At 44.9% G+C, this 16,299-nt stretch overlaps 1 protein-coding gene across 6 annotated transcripts in view; it reads left to right on the top strand.

The window, feature by feature from the left end:
• The window catches only part of PALM2AKAP2 (PALM2 and AKAP2 fusion), a 271,441-nt gene extending 256,454 nt beyond the window's left edge, over positions 1–14,987 (top strand). For 4 of the 6 annotated variants that reach the window (XM_075021178.1, XM_075021183.1, XM_075021182.1 and 1 more), the window contains 3 exons: positions 1,231–1,409; positions 4,811–4,849; positions 11,324–14,987. In XM_075021178.1, the coding sequence (XP_074877279.1) occupies positions 1,231–1,409; positions 4,811–4,849; positions 11,324–11,416 (311 nt within the window). In that variant the 3' untranslated portion in view covers positions 11,417–14,987. The remainder of the gene's footprint in view (positions 1–1,230; positions 1,410–4,810; positions 4,850–11,323) is intronic. The other 2 variants (XM_075021180.1, XM_075021184.1) reach the window with 1 other exon arrangement.
• The last annotated feature ends 1,312 nt before the right edge of the window (positions 14,988–16,299 follow it).

Genomic DNA, 16,299 nt, shown 5'->3' with positions numbered 1-16,299 from the left:
TCAAGGCTGCTCTCTGGTGGCTACCACTGTTATGATGCTTTTTGGAGGAGCAACTAGGGTTTTCATTTGTCTCAGCAACAGAAGTTTCATGAAGATCTGCACAATCCTTCCAATTGCTTCACTTCTTGGTAAGGGTGTGGGGGTGGCTTTTTTCCTCCTTTTTTTTCTTTCCCATCCCTTGAACCGTTTTATTTCAAAGACCTGGCGTGCCATGGAAAAGAAAACCTGATTTTGGTTCCACATTGCTTTCCGCTGTCATAGCTGAGGACCGCCCCACCTTATTCCCAGGATCTGCCACTGTCATCCTCATTCTTCCCAGCAGGACAAGGTGGGCAGCTCACTCCGGATCAGCACCTGGTGATGAGAAAAACACAGGCTGTCCTCCCCGGAGGAGCGTGGGTTGTCCACCCCCTGAGCTCTCCCGCAGCTCACTGCAGTGGTCTCCTTGCCCTGGCCTGCCTTTTACCCACCTCTTCAGCTGGGGTCACTCTGCCTAAAACAGGCTCCCCTGGGTGAAATGGGCTCAGTCAGAGAGCAGCCTGACTTCTCGCTGACTTTCCTCCCACCAGGTGACCAAAGGGCCCTGTCTGAAGGAGGGGTGTGTGGGATGGAGAACCCATCCTGCTTTGCCACAGGTCTCCCTCCAGGAGCACCCTCTGCAACTTGCAGGAAACAGCTGCCAGGATTAGTTGCACCAGGGACCAACCCAAAGCCTTTCACACTTACAAAGCAGATAAAAAGCACTGGAAGAAGAGAAAAAGCCAGCAACGCTTACCAATATGTCTTCTCTGGATATCTTGCACGTGGTCCCTGGCATACAGTGGTGACATCCTGTGTGCTGTATTTTCTGAGCCAGAAAAAAAATAATCTTGCAATTTTCCAGAATCTTACAAACATTTCCAGATCACCGAAATGTGTCCTCTAGGATGAAAGAGGGGTAATTCAGCCAGTAAACAATAGTGGGGGTTAAATTTGCATTGTATCATGTGGTAACTCTTCCAGGTTTTGTAAAAAGATTTTGTAGTGTTTTGGTGTAGTGAATTTCAGGATGAGGGAGAGTGTTTTAAAAGCCCATGACCATCCTGATTTACCAGATTGTTTCACAGGCTTCTTTCCAAACTGTTTCTGCATTCAAACCCCACTGAAAACGTTTCTCCAGCTGTCGTCGTTTGGAAACAACTTGTGAGTCCTTCAGCTTAGAAAGGGTCATTCCTTTTCATGTCATTGCAGGAAAGATAGAGAAGATCAAGCCTCCGCCATCCCCCACCACAGAAGGCCCCATCTCACAGTCTGACCCACCACCTGAGGAGCCTGCAGGAGCCCAGCGACCCAAGAACCTGATGCAGACCCTCATGGAGGATTACGAAACACACAAAACTAAGAGACGAGAAAGGATGGACGACAGCAGCGTAAGTGCACTTTTCTTTTTCACTTTTTGCTCTGCGATAGAGACCATGACTCGTGAGAACCAACATTCAGACAACAAAAACATTTATTTCCCAAGAATCTGCTCAGATCACCGTGCAAGTGCGTAAGGATTTTAGCATGTTGTAAGGGCCAGTGTGTTTGAAATGGAAGGATGAGGGCCAATGGAGAGGAAGAGTGTCACTGATGGAAATATCAAAGGCAACTCATATTAAATTTCATTTTAATTAGTTAATTAATAATAAGGGCAGTTGCCAATTGGCAGACTCTGTTAATTCACACACCGCCAGGACCCTCCAATGGGTTATTTTAGTGGCTCTTTGAACTTTGTGCATCAAACATGTATTCATGCCTGTGCTTGTAGACTCCCTAAATCCTGTCCCAGTGTGCTCAGGATTCAGCGTAAGTGGATAACTTCCCCAGAAACCACCCCTTGCAGAACTGGATTGGGAATGTCTCAGAAATTAACTTAGATCCTTCAATGGGCAGCATGCTGTTTCCCACTGGATTTGTTGTCTTTCTTCCACACAAACAGAAAATCAGCAAGAATTTTAGTTTGTGAAATGAGTGCCTGCATTTCAGTCATTACTGTCATAGAGTTTAACCCAATTAAGGTGTTCTTTATTGGAGGCACTAATAAGAAGAGCTATGAATTCCATAGCTGGAAGTATCAAAATTCAGGTGCAAACTTTATGCAACCTTTATACAGCCTGTTTCCCAACAGAGCACAAGGTGTGTCTTATTCAGACTCATTATTACTGTGGGCAATGAGTGCAGAAGGTAGTGAGATATAAGTTCAATATAAAACTTATTAAACAGACACAGTGTTTGCTGAAGCAACCACAGTCCTCCATACATTTCCCGGAGATGTCAGTATGATGACCCCAGCACCAAGGAGCTCCTGCTTCAAACAAACTGCTTTCTAGTAATGTTCATTAAACGTAGAGTCTCATTAGCTGTATAGAAGTAAGTGAAGGTTTGTAAGGTGAATACTGCACTAGTCTGGCAGCTTTTAATCATTACTGGTGAATATTGCACAGGAGCACAAGATGCTTGAAATCGGAAGGAATGCAGTATAGAGGGGTCCTGTTGCATTTCTGCTGGTTTACTAAAATGTAGTAGGAGAGCTGACTCAAAATGTAAACAGATAAATTTTCAGAGCACACCATAAACTTTCTTGTCCTTTCTTCTACTGAAGCCATTGAAAAACACAATCTCGTCATCCGTCACGCTCCTGCTGCCATGTAGGAAGCCAGCTTGTGCAGTGGAATGTGCCTTGTTGTGGCAGCAGCATCTTGGGGCCATATCTTGGGAAGGAGCTGGTCTCTGGTTTTCCCTCCTTCCCCAAAGCACTCAGTGAAATGGGGTGGCTCCACCTGCTCTGGTGAGTGCTGTTTTCTGGCATCTCCCCAGATAATCTCTCTCCCTGAAGGGTACTCAGAGGCTTGCAGGAGACATGTCACACCCTCACGCCCTTTGCAGGAGCCAGGAAGAACTTTAAAAAAAGAGGGGCATAAAACTGCTGCTGTGCAAACCAGAACTGGTCCTCAGGAGTCCCGCAGCGCACATCTGTCAGTCTGGTGGCTTGAAACCTCGGCGTGGCAGAGAAGCTGCTCTGCTGTAGGGGTGACACTCAGCTGGTACCCATCCTGCACTTTTCCTCCATCTTGGTGAAGAGTGACTCTGACTTGCCCAGCCCGTGAAGCAGTGGCTTGTGGCTGAAATCTCCTCCCACAGCTGTGATGGTCACATGCCACTTGTCGTGCATGTTGTAGCACACAAAACACATGTAAGATGTCATTAGACCTAACTCCCTCTGCTCAGTTACCTGAGTGCAACTCCTCAAGTGCTTGCAGAGCTGCACGTGTGCCACTTAGGAAGCAGGTTGGCTGTGACTGCATAGTCTCTTCTGCAGTTTGAAGTGAGCCCTGATGTCCTGACCGGAGCGCTGGTCTGGGCAGTGTCTAACCGAAGAGGCGTGCGCTGGGTGCCAGCTCAGCTGTCTGCTGCTGCTGAGGCTGCCCAGGCACTGACCGCCCAAAGATGCTCTGCCAGAGCATTGGTGCCAGTCAGGCGACTTGTGGGATGGATCCTTTTCTGGGACAAATTGTCAAGGCTGCAGTGAATTTACAGAGCCCCAGTGCACACCAAAGTCCCGCAGTGTTGTCATTCTCCTCTTCTCTAAGCCCACTGCATACAGCCAAACAAGATTTGCATTCTTGCTGCTGCCTACCCAAAATCCTATTAGAGGGCTGTGTCCTGCAGAGCCCAGGAAGAGCTTCCTTGGATCAGCAGGAGTGTTTTGTTTCTCCTCCATGCCTTTTTCCACTCTCCTTTTGTAAACAACTCCCACCATTTACAGGAGAAAGATAATTCAAATAAGAAGTGCTGCACTCATACCACTGTTAGTTTGAGCTAATATTTTACATGCCAGGCTAAGCAATAACTATTTAAACAACAAATAGCTTTGATTTGTTGGCAGAGGACATTTGACCATGTGCTCAGGCAAAAGATTTCTGTAACTAACAAAGCAAAAGACCACACCGCTGGCCTCTTTTTAAAAATGTGTGAAATAATCAGGGGAAGGAGCACAACTAGCAAACAGACAGGCAACTGCCACTTAGAGCATTAAGTCCTGGGAGGTGAATGTGGTTCAGCATTGCTCTTTGTGAGTGAGGGGAACCAGAGACTTCCTCGAGTATTAGAAGCAGTCAGGGTCCTGTGGCACCCGAGGCTGAACAGAGTCAGCACTGCTCCAGGGGCAGAAGGCAGCAGCCAGTCTCCTGAATGGGATTGTGGAGAGATTTGATGTCCGTGGAAACTCCCCGTCATATGCTGAGCACGCCAGCAGTACTGATGCATAGAGCTTCAGTTCCTCCCTACATAAGACACACCAAAAGGCAGGAGGATGATTTCAGTAGGACGTCTGCCCTGTCTCTTCTTTAAACATCACCACCTTCTGTTTTATGTCTGGCTTCAGTGGCTACAACACAACCACTCTGGCTGGAGCTTGCAGGTTTTGCCTTTCAGAAACAGGCAAATCAAGCGCATCTGCTCTTGGAAGAACTGCACTGCTCAGGCAAGGGGACAGTTTCTTCCAAAGAGAATGTGTTACAGTAGAGGTTTCCACAGGTGAGAAAAAGAGAAAAAGCAGCTGCAAGAAAATGGGTCAAGCACTGATGGTAAACAAGACTGAGACTGGCCAAGCAACGTCATTAAAAAAACACCAAAGTGACTAATTTATTTTTTTTTTATGACACCAAGTTGCTTGAAATCTTGTACTCTGGAATGTGCCAGTTCTTTCAACTTCTTTATTTTGTTCTTGTTTCCTAGTTGTAACATGCTTGTTCAATGTACTAATGCTGGTCTTTTCCCTTTCTACCAGTACACCTGTAAATTACTGTCTAGCAAGGTTACTTCTGAGGTACTTTTCAACTGCTTATTTATTTTTGCTTCCTCTTGCATGGTGTTTCCAAGTGCATGTTGCTGCAGTTTGCATTTTCATACTGTGTGCCAGTGCTGTTTCATATCAAAACTGGGATGCAAATGTGTGTGTGGGATATTCCCTTATACCTCTCATTAACATATATTTGTGTGGCTGGTTTTCTAACCTTTGGATTCTAGTTACAATTTCTGGCATGGGAGGGGTTGTAATTAAAGGGATGGGAGCTGTTGCCCAGGTCTGGATCATTCCTGGGGCATGAAATGAGAACTTCTCCTTAATCCCTGTTATCATTTAGCTGGTAAAGCTAAACCTGGGATCCAAGCATCCTTAGATGCTGAGTGAAACTGCCGTGGCTTTCCTTTGTCTCTGATTACAATGTATTTAGCACTATCAAAATCTCTAGTATTTTGTAAAAAATCTGCACACCAACCTTTCATATCTGGAAGAAGAGAGTCAGATCCAAGTGCACACCCTCAGTCTTGTGAATTTTGTGAACCTGTCTTTGCGCCTGTCTGTTGTGATGTGACGACTGATTACAGTCCCACAGCGTAGCATCAGTGTTGGTCTCAGAGTAGAAGAAACCCAGACCTGCTAAAGAAAGGGTATTTACAGTGACATTTGGTATTTTAGCAAGGCAATAACTTGCACAGTCCTTATCCCTACAAAGCTGAACTCTGCCAAAGGCAAGAATTTTAAGAGCACGGCATTGATACCAACTACACTTTTGCAATGTTTTTTAGGAACGACGTGCTCAATAATGTGGACATTTCCATTGCCTGTAATTTTCTGTGCAGACTTATGTGTAAATCTGGACTTCTCTAAGAGACACAAACTGTGGTAATGACTGACATTCATCTGTCTAGCATCAGCATTTTTATATAAACATGAACCTTCCACTATTTCCCTATTCCATAACATATTTGACCACATCAGCTATACCTCAGGCAAGCATATGAACTTTTTCTGTCCTGGAAAGTAAAGGAAAGTCAAGTCTATGCTATTTCCTATTCATTAAATAATTTAGTGTGGGTTTTATGTCACTGATACAAGCCAGTGATTGATCTTTGTGTAGAGTATTTATAGAGAGTTTATCAGTGTAGGAGCAGTGTGCTTTCAGAGACCTGGTTTTAGACACAGGTTGGGCCTCTTCTCCCCCATAGTATCTGCACAATAACCTGGGTTACAGTTTATGAATGGCCAGTAGTGATCAGAGCGTTTGATGTTGTGTGAGAGGCAGAAGTTCAGGTGTAGATTTTATGCACCCAGCCCTTGGCCTTCTGCTGGGAAGGGTCGCATGTCTGCCTTGTAAAAGGATAATGACGCAAGGAGTAATGAACTCAAAATGAAGGTGCATGGATGGGAAAGGGGGTAGAAATGAAAAAGGCTGTAGGACACAGTGATTCTGTATGCAGGTGGAAGTATGCCATCTGGCTAATCCCCAGTGTTAAGCGTCAGACTGAAGAAACCGTTTGGTTCTCACTGGAAATCTTTAGCTGAAGCTGGGCAGTTTTTTCGGAAGGAACAGCAAGAATTAAGGCATGATGCCCCCCTGCTCTCTACTGACCCCAGAGCTGAGCTGTGTCTCCTGTTCACCAGAGCCCTCTGTAATCCGCTCCGGTGCAGGCAGGTGGCTCAAATTTAATCGTCGTTGGCAGCGCTGGAGGAGCAGGGGCTTCCACGCGATGAGCCTGGCAGCTCCGCTCTGGTAAGTGGCAAACCCCCAGCAAGGTACAGTAGCTGCTGAAGTTGTGCCACATGCAGTAAACCACAGCCTGCTTCGTTAGGTTGATGTGGTTTTATCACCTCCAAATTCCTGCAGCCTATGTTAAAAGCACGTCTGTCTGCTGTTTTAAAGACATCACAGATAACTATGTGCCTGCACATATATATGTTCTTTTTATCCTCAACATCTTCTGCTTTTGTCCCTACAACTACACATATCTTCACATTTATGGGGCATTATCCTGAGTTTGCTTAATATCAATCATGCTGCAGGAGATACTACAGTAAGGTGACATTTATGCAACATTAAAGGCTACTGCTGAAAATTTTTGTGTTGCAAAATAGAAAACCAACATACTAGATTTGATGGCAGAGGGCACACGGTTATGTTTTAATATGTTTCAGGTAAACATATTTTTCTCAGATACCCAGCTCTTCACTGTGCTCACTAGAGGTCTGGTGTATTCAGTGAATATCATTAAGTAGGTACAGTAAAGAAAATACCTTTATACTGGAGAAATAGATGTTCTTTGTCTCTCAGTAGTTCCAGTTTTATATTAAAGCATTTAGTTTATCATTCCTGAGCAGGAGTGCTCACATCTGCAGAAGCAGGCAGCCTGTTCCCTGCCTTTGTGCTTCTCTCTCTGTGCACAGTGTGCTCCATGGAGCTTTCTTGTGCAGTGACTTTCCCACATGGTACTGGTAGATTTCAGACACCCAGACTTTGTATTTTCTGGTTTTGTTGCTTTTAGTTCTTCCAGGTCCAAACGGGAAGGATCAGTAAAATATCAAGCTCCAGAAAAATCATTTTGCTTCCACATCAGTTTTGCTGCTACTGTGCAATAAAAATCAGCCTGTCCTGTATAGTTGTCAGTGTCATTCAGTGGTGGGGATAAATATGCTTGGGACTAAAGCATATCTGTATTTTGCTTTTTATTCCCTTGTTGCCAGTAAGAAAGCAATTATTGTTACATCTGTTGGAGAGAAACTCAGGACAGGTTAGTCTCCATCTCTAGGATGGATAGATAAATTAATCTTACACCTGACAGTAGCAGCTGTTTCAATCTTTTTTTTTTCCCCAAAAAATCCTCAATAATAAATGAAATCTCTCAGGAAGGAGGCCTCTGCAATTCTTAGCAAGACCCCAGAGCTGCAACCACAAGATCCACACAGCACTTTTTTGCAAAGAGAGGTGAAGAGTGGTTTTGACAGCCCTATGTATCTTGGGATATTTGTCTTTCCCTTACACCTACTTCTGCTCTCCAGATTCTTCCTCTTCTATTGCGGCTAATAGTCAAATCGCCTCTCCCAAATAAGACATTGTTTTTTTCACCAATGTGGCCTTACCATTAGGGAATAGCCAGCTCGGTTCTTCAGCCTAAGCTTGAATGAACTGTCTGCTTCATCGTTTTTCTGATTTTTGGTGTATGCCTTCTGCATGCAGTTATGAGCCTGGCTGCCTTCGGATGCCCTGACAGCCCTGCCTGGGTTGCCCTGCCTGCACCTTCTGAGCTGACATGAGACATCATCAGGGAGGACACTTACAAAGCATTGAGGTAGCATTTTGTAACACGGCCAAAATGCAGCATGTTATAGACCCCCAAACCAGCCACAACAACAAAAGCAAAAGACTTTCCTTCCTTTCATCTGCTGCAGAAAGCCCCTGGGTGCTGGACTCATGATGGGTCTACAGACAGCCCTGATACCTACCAAGAATATTTTAAAATAGAGATCATTTGGTATTTTCAGCAAGCAGCTTCCTGGGTTGTGAATTCAATGCTCCATTGAGGAGTCCCAATTCTCCACTCAGTCATTCCAGTTCCATGCTATAATTACCCCATTGTTTCCTGTAGCGGGTGTAAAACTGACACAGCCTAGTCAAAATGAAAGTTATTTTAGGTCAAACACTCTTTTCAGTAGATTAGAATAATAATTTTGGTGTAACTATTTAAAAGGATCTTTAACTTACTCATATCTGCTCTACTATTTAGAAGGCTTGTTTATTAATACTAGGCCAGACATCAGTACTTGTTTTTCCTGCAAAGGCTAAGTCCACATTCAATGCCCTCGTGGTATCTCTGATATAATTCTGGAAACAGTTTTCCTTGGAGCAACCAGCAAGGCTTGCAGAAGTAGACAAGCTTCTGCGCATGTTTGCAGATGGGATAAATGGAAGAAACCCTGTTGCTGTCTTTTAAGACAAAGATGACCTGACTGATCTAAAGCAGAAATCTTCAAAGTTTAAGGGTCCTGACTGTTGCAAGCCATCACGAGAGACCATCACAACATTGTGCTTTCCAGCAAGAGAGAAGACTGACTGGAAACTGTTGTAAATTATGTAAAATCCATTTTATTTTCAGCTGGCATAAATCTACAGGCCAAATTCAGCAGACCTCATTTAAATATACCACTACTCCGTGACAGTGGCAGTTTGGGTTTGAAATATAAGCTGAATTTGCTGTTTTTTCATGTAAATTTCAATATCCAGTGGGGAGAACAGCAATATTCTGTGTTTTATTTAATCATTATCCCATAGTGGTCTTTATAGTTTCCTGTCTAGCAGTATTTGTCTGTTGCCATCCAAAAAAAAATCACTGGGGTTTTTTCTCCCCTTAATTTCTAACCCTGGAGCAGCCACTGTCTTTTCTTATTCTGAGAAGATAGTAATATGGTGCTGATACCCAGTCCCAATTTTGCTTCTCCATTGTTCAGTTTGGGTTGTCTTTCCCTGGTTCATGCACTCAGAATCCCAAACATGTAGTTTAAACCACTGGTCCTCATCCCTGCAGTAGGAGTAGCTCCAGTACGCTGCTTACAGGCTGGTGTCCCAGAAGGAATTTTTTTACCGATTTTGTGGGGGTTTTTTTAAAGATTTGTTAGGTTTGTGAGCACATTTGCCCTCTACTGGGTAAAATAGAAACTACTCAGCCCTGCTCCCCCTTCCCCGTGGTTGCTCTGCAAAAACAGGAGGCATGATTTGGGGCAAAATTTCAGCAAAAAATCCCTCTGGTGGACCTGGACCAGCTTTGTAGCCCTGGTCATTGCCAGGAATCAGATGGAGCTTTAGCTCAAAATAGTCTCTGTTGGCTAGATTTTGCCTTTAGTTCTTTGGCTTGTTCATAGTCATAGTCGAAAGAAACTAGGAGGGCAAAGAAATAATAAAGCTGGCAAAACTCCACCCTACCTTCAGCTCCTGAGTGGAGGTCTGGGTCTTAGCATAAATGCAGAACTATGTTCTCATTCCCATAAGCAAAGTTATGGCCTGTAATTTCAGCTGACAGTTCAGAGCGGATTTCCCGATATTGCCTGTACAGGAGCCCCTAGTACCTGTGTACTTTTCCAACTACAGCTTGTCATGACCTGAAAAAAAGAGTTACTGTAGTCTTATATTATTTATCTTTCTTCCAGTTAAGTCTGAAGTCCTCACTGCATCTGACTTTCTATGCAGAAGAATAAAATAGCATCATCCTTTCTCAAAAGGCCAGCTACTCTTCTCCAGTCAAGGAGTGTCCAGAGCAGCTTGCAGGAAGCCTTAGGGACAGAGGACAGCAGTCATTGTTTCAGTGAACACTCACATATTTGTTGGGTTTTTTTTTTTACAATTTTTTTTTAACTGACTGTTTAAACATTTCAGAAGTTTACTTCTCTGGGAGGGCTGTTTTAAAACCCATTGAGGGCAGCAGATGTTGGTAGCTTTGTGGTTTGATCATGGAGCTGTTGTTCAGTGTTGGCCAGAAAATAAGATTGCCATGTGCTTCTGTAAGAAGGCCCCAGACCCCTTTATGTCTCGCTCTGCTGGAAGGAAAAGACTCACTGCCATGCATTATTTGCCAATGAGTACATCAGGTGCACATCACGATAACACCTTTTGGTTTCATCTGATAGTTTTTTTCAACCTTGTTAAAACTGTTTCTTACTTTTCTAGTTAATTGTTTCTGTGTGTGCATGTGTGTGCATATATATAATACATACACAATGCGTATGTTTTTGTAAGTGTGCATATAAGTGTATGTGTGACTTGGTGTGTGTGTGTATGAAAAACATAAAAATGTATCAGGGCCCATCTTGTACCAGACTCTGCAGGCTGTGCAGGTCCTCCTCGTGTAAATCTCCTTTTCGGCATGCATGGGGTGATTTTTCACTCCAAGAGCACTTTGATTACAGTGTGTAGGCTCTCCCGTTGGCATAGCTGCAAGCCAAAGACCACAAGAAGAAGATGCAGGGGGGGCTGCCTAGTTCTGCCTAAGGGGGTGACGCGCTGAAATAAGCAGCAGACTGCTTTCCAGCCTGCACATGCAGCTCCAAAGCAGTCTCTGGGCAAAGGTTGCTGGCTCCTGGTACCAAAAGTGTGCAGCTGCCCCTGGGGAAAGGACCCAGACCCTGTGCCCTGCCGTCCCGAGGCAGGGATGGGGCAGTGTGCACTGGGCTGGTAAGGACCAGCTGGGGCTCCCCTGAAGTGAGCGGGATGCTGCCAGACAACTCCGACCACTTCTGTCCTCCCATGGTATGGCTTTGCTCGTGTGCCACCCCGCACCGCCCACACCTTCACATCACCAAGTGCTTCATCGCATGAGTCCTCCCAGTTTGCACGAGGTGCAGCCCTGGGAGACGTGCGGGAAGGGCTGGCCCGGCTGGTCCCTGCCTGCCTGGCTACGCAGTGTGGGGCACCCCGGCACGGGGACGAGGGGCAGCTGAGTGACGTGCTGTGTTTTCCCTTTCTCTCCCGGCCAGGTCCTCGAGGCGACCAGGGTGAACCGCAGAAAGAGTGCTCTGGCACTGCGTTGGGAAGCCGGCATTTATGCCAACCGGGAGGAGGACGAATAACCACTCTGCAGCGTGAAGACAGCGACCAGGCACGCCGAAACCAAAAAAAGAGAAAGGAAGAAAGAAAAAAAAAAAAAACAAAACACAAAAAACACCACGAAAGCAGCAGCATTTTAGTCCAATATTTATTAAATACACAACAAACTCAACAATGCACATAGACACAGAAATGATCCAACTCATGGCAATCCTAAAACAACAGGAAAAACCCACCTAGAAAATACCCCCTTCTTCTTCCCTCCATCCCCCCTCTGAAATAATGCAATGGGGAGGGTGCCGGGGGTGGGAGCACTCGGTTGTCCTCACGGACCGAAGAGGCTGCAGGTGCGTGGTGGGAGGTCAGTGTGGAGGAGCCTGTGGCCAGGGCTCACGCTTGTGCTTCCCACTGACCAAATTGAGAGCCCTGCCTTGCCGCCTTGCTCCCGTCGGACCGTTCGCCTCCCACAGCCGCTGCACCGAGATGGTCAGCATTACTTCAGCGTACTCTTATCCAGCCACAAAACAGAACAATATTGCCCTCTGTTGCTGTTTATTTAAGGGGACCGCAAGGTTCAGTTTGGAATTGGGGTGGTTTGGGGGGTGGGGGCAGGTTCTACTCCCCTTTCTAGTAATTTATCTGTTTAAAAGGAAAAAGAAAAAAACAGGGAGGCAGTTACTGCAAATGTACAATCCAGTAGACTCAGTAAAACAGTCCTTGTGTTGCAAACACAAGCCATCACAATTTAGGAGTGGAATAGATGGGGATGAGAGCTAAGCCAAATGGATTATCTTAGCTTTAGGATCCTATATGCTTGCAATATCACCTGAGCTCCAGGTTCTCAGAGCATATTTACGTAACAAAGTTTCTAAATAGAAAATCTGTATTTAGCGGATGACAACTATTTTTTGATGGTGGGGAGGGAAAAGAATGGCGTATGTGTAAAATCTATGAAGATGGATAATTTGAAGTAGAAAGGTAGTGGGAAAGGGATACAAATAAAGGACATTTAATTTTTAAATGAGGCAATAATTGAACTAAGCCAGACTCTGGCCTAGAAAGAGGTATGAAATAAAGAAGAAAGATAGTTACGTCTTCAACTATATTTATACAACATAAAAAGCCTTTGAAGTAGAGTGCTTTGTGGAAGTCTTCACGTTTCCAGGCAACAAAGAAGCTAAAGGGCATAATGAGTTGGAAGGAGTGAGCAAGGAAGAGCAGACAAGGGAAGAAAATACTATCTTTGCCGTTCAGCCAGTGTTTTCAGTGCTACAAGCAAACCATAGAGCCTTTAGTTATTGCTTAGGCTTGGGATCAGCAGTGAAGGATTAGTGTGGATCTGTGTGTGTGTGTGTGTGTGCGTGTGTGTGTGCACGCGCGCATGTGTGTGTGTGTGCGTGTGTGTGCGGGGTGTGCATGAGGCTGGCATACCAGAAAGTGTATGGCAGTGTGTGTACTGATTATTTTCTCTAAAGCTGTTTACCAGCTATAGGGGTGAGTGCTAATTTCTTTTTTTTTCTGAAAGGGGATATAAAAACAAGGCACTGAGTTAATGCAGTATTTGTGATATTAAAATTTGACCCAACATGGTATTTGCATGAGTCACAATTGCAAAGTATTGACCAGTTTTGTAAGCTGACAATTAGGAAAAGAAATGTGGTATTTATTCTTGTGCTTTGTATTTGTATGTAGTATAGAGGCTGCGGGTTTACTCTTTCTTTTCACGCAAGCAATACAATAGGAATATTTTACAACTGGGAACCATAATTTCTGGATTAGAAACCAACAAGTTTGGGAGGCGACAGAAAAAAAGACACTGAGCTTTTTTCTATATAAAATATTCTGCCTTTTTTATAAACAAACAGTTATTATTTTGAAACCTTTTTAAAAAATCAGCCAGGATACCGGTCCTCCCTTAAGCCTTTCCTCGGTTTCATTACCTGCTGTGCTGTTTTATCCTGAAACAGTGAGCTCATTTAAAATGAGTACCGATACTGTGAACATACTTCTGGTGCTTTTCTTAAACAAACACAGAGCTTGCAACCAAATTATTCCCCCACCCCCACCTTCAGTTCCTCCAGCATTTGATTTCTGTCCATGGACACTATCATTTTGAGGCTTATTTTCAGGGAATTGTAGCAAATACAATTATATATACTCATTAACTCAGTTCTGTCAATTGTCTTCCTAAGTGCTATTGAACAGAAGAAAACCCTGCTGAACCGAGTGTTCACTGTGATAAAGGCAGCGAGTTATCTCAAGGATGCTCTCTAAACCCAGGTGCTTGGGGAGGCACTACACCTATGAAGGAATTACATACCTAATGAAGTGGACCCCTTGTTCAGACATGGCAATTGACAGTGGACTGTGATTCATGTCTGCAGGTGGGTCGTTACCATAAGACAGTAGGAAAAGCAATGCCACCAATGCAGCACTCTAGTGAGACCACAGGTCGTGAAGCTGCATCCATGAGCTCTGCCCATCTGTACCAAGAGGCATCCTGGCTCCCTCCACCCTGGGTAGAGCTTAAGTGAGACTGGGAAAAAGGGGTTTCCTGAGCAGAGGAGACAGCCCCTGTACTTACGATGAGGTGGTCTTGCACCAAACAACACTCTTCAGAGTTCCCCCCAATATTTGCTCCCTGAAACCAGAGCAGCCCTGGGCTGCCTTCCCAGGAACCTGTATCTTCATTTTCTTTAACCTGGAGGCCAGTTTTTTCCTCCTTCTCTCTCATTGGGAGCCAGTGACATTGATCACCCGTCATAAGACATCTCTTCATGCTTTGCCACATCTTCCCCTACTGCCACATTTGGCCTTCAGTCTTTGAAGTGAAAATTAAATTGTTCCCCTAGAAAAGGGATATGGTCGTGGGGAGAGGCCAGGCGGGAGTCCTGTGCTCTAGAATCATTTGCTTTCAGCCCCTGCAACAAAAGTACTTGCATGTATCAGTCCAGGACAGTCAAACTTTCTACCCAGCACAGTTTTCTCTTCCAGAAATTATGGACACTCGTAAGCAGCAGCACACATTCAGTGCTGTGGTAACACGAGTGCGATGCAGTTTACTTGCCTCTGTTATTTCATTTGCATGCTACCAAGCTTAGGTGTTTATAAGTATACACCAGTAATACGTATCTTATCTATATATAACTATATCAAATGCAACAAAAGAGCACTATTGCAGAGTTAACTTTGTCTCCACAAAAGAAACGCTCAGATCCTTTCCCGTGGCAAAGACTGGTTTTAATGAAACTGTGTATTGAGAAATAGTTAAGCATTAGCATTTGTGATTATAATCAGTTTGGGGTTACAGTGCAGGTTTTCTGAACACTTTGTTTTAAAAGCTGCCAGTTTGGGCTTCATCTTGCTCCGTACTGACATTATCTGAAGGAAAATACAGTAGCATTGACATGTTTGGCAACAAAAAGGCGGCATCCTTGTCATGACTTATTGACCAGTTTCAACAATACCTGGCTTTCTGTATGTTAACCACTTAAATGTTATCCTGCTTCTGTTTTATAGTGACTGTGAGGCCTACAATGCAAGTATATAATTATTTTCTCATTAAAACAGAAACCTGTGTTGTGTTTCTATAAAGCTGCCTGTTTCTTCTTATTCTTGCAGGAAGGTGTACCCCCACAAGCAGCACATGGCTGGAAGAGAGTGGCTTGTGTCCCACCTCCCAAGGCAGTCAGTTGGTCTCTCTCCCCCTGTTCTTGACTCTCCTTCTGTCTTTTTGTGTAGAGGCGGGAGGGATCTCCTTTTCTCCACTCAGTGGTGTCAGCTGCGGATACAAGAGCATCCCTGAGTATTTCTTTCCCATTAACGTGCTTGCGGAGGGTTGCAGAGGCCAGATCTGCTTCGTGATGAATGGCACAAGCTTTCTTCCCTTGCTTCCTTCACACCTGCAGGACCCCTGCCATCCTGCACCGTAAAGCACATCATTTCAGCCAGCCATCCATTTCTCACATTCACAGCTGCACCAACCAGCCACTTGCCCATTGCCGCAGCCCCTTGCCCCCCCTTTCATGGTCAGCTAGACCAAGAGAGACCCCATCCCTCACCCCTGCTTAGGAAGCTGCCATCACATTTGGCAGTGAGAGCTGGAAGGTGCTGGAGCCCTGGGTGCATGGCAGCTGCAGACCAGCCACAGGTACTTGTTGGGAACTGGGCGGGTTCATGCCAGCTTCTGCCCTTCCCTGTGCCAGGAATAGTCGGGCATTTAATTATAACCCTGCTCCACAGCCCACGGGAGGAGGGGGAGGGCACCGCTGATTTCGGTGGGAGTTGGCTAGGGCCAAGCACAGCAGTTCAGTCTGTGTGCTCTCAGTAACACGAGCTCTCCTCTCCCTTGTGCACACAATATCAGAAATGCCTGTGGAGAGAAGTCAGATGTGGACTTCCTTTCTGGTTAGTAAATACTGCGGAAGTTAGAAAATGGATTAGAAAACAAGCCTGAAGATTTACCCACCAGTTCTGGTCTCAATGTCTATAAAGAAAAAGAGGTTGTTGTCTTCTCAACACAGAAGAGCATTTATTTCTGTCTTCCTTTGCCTTTCCTTGCTCCCTTGCTCTGTGCTAAAAGGGATAGTGTATTGGACTTACTGCCATACAGTGGGAAAGGGAACTCCTTCTAGACCTCGCCTTTGGGTTTTATGAGAATTAAAAGTGGAAATTGGAGATTTGCAGGGGAGCATTTAGACGTTGCAAAACTAACGCAGTGACGCCAGTGGGTGGCAGCAGCTCACGAAATTTTGCAATGCGTTCTGCTGTTACCAGCTGTTGGCATTTGTTTAGTAACACATACTTAGAACATCTAAAATCCCTTTCACCCCATTGCGTAGCCAAAATGGCATGCACCAAGCTTTAGAGTATTTTTACAAAGTAGTTAAGGACTATAAAAGAGCCA

The sequence above is a fragment of the Buteo buteo genome, chromosome Z (assembly GCF_964188355.1).
Source record: "Buteo buteo chromosome Z, bButBut1.hap1.1, whole genome shotgun sequence".
Classification (NCBI taxonomy): domain Eukaryota; kingdom Metazoa; phylum Chordata; class Aves; order Accipitriformes; family Accipitridae; genus Buteo; species Buteo buteo.
Note: the sequence above shows the minus strand (reverse complement) of the source record. Positions and strands in the feature narration are given on the sequence as shown.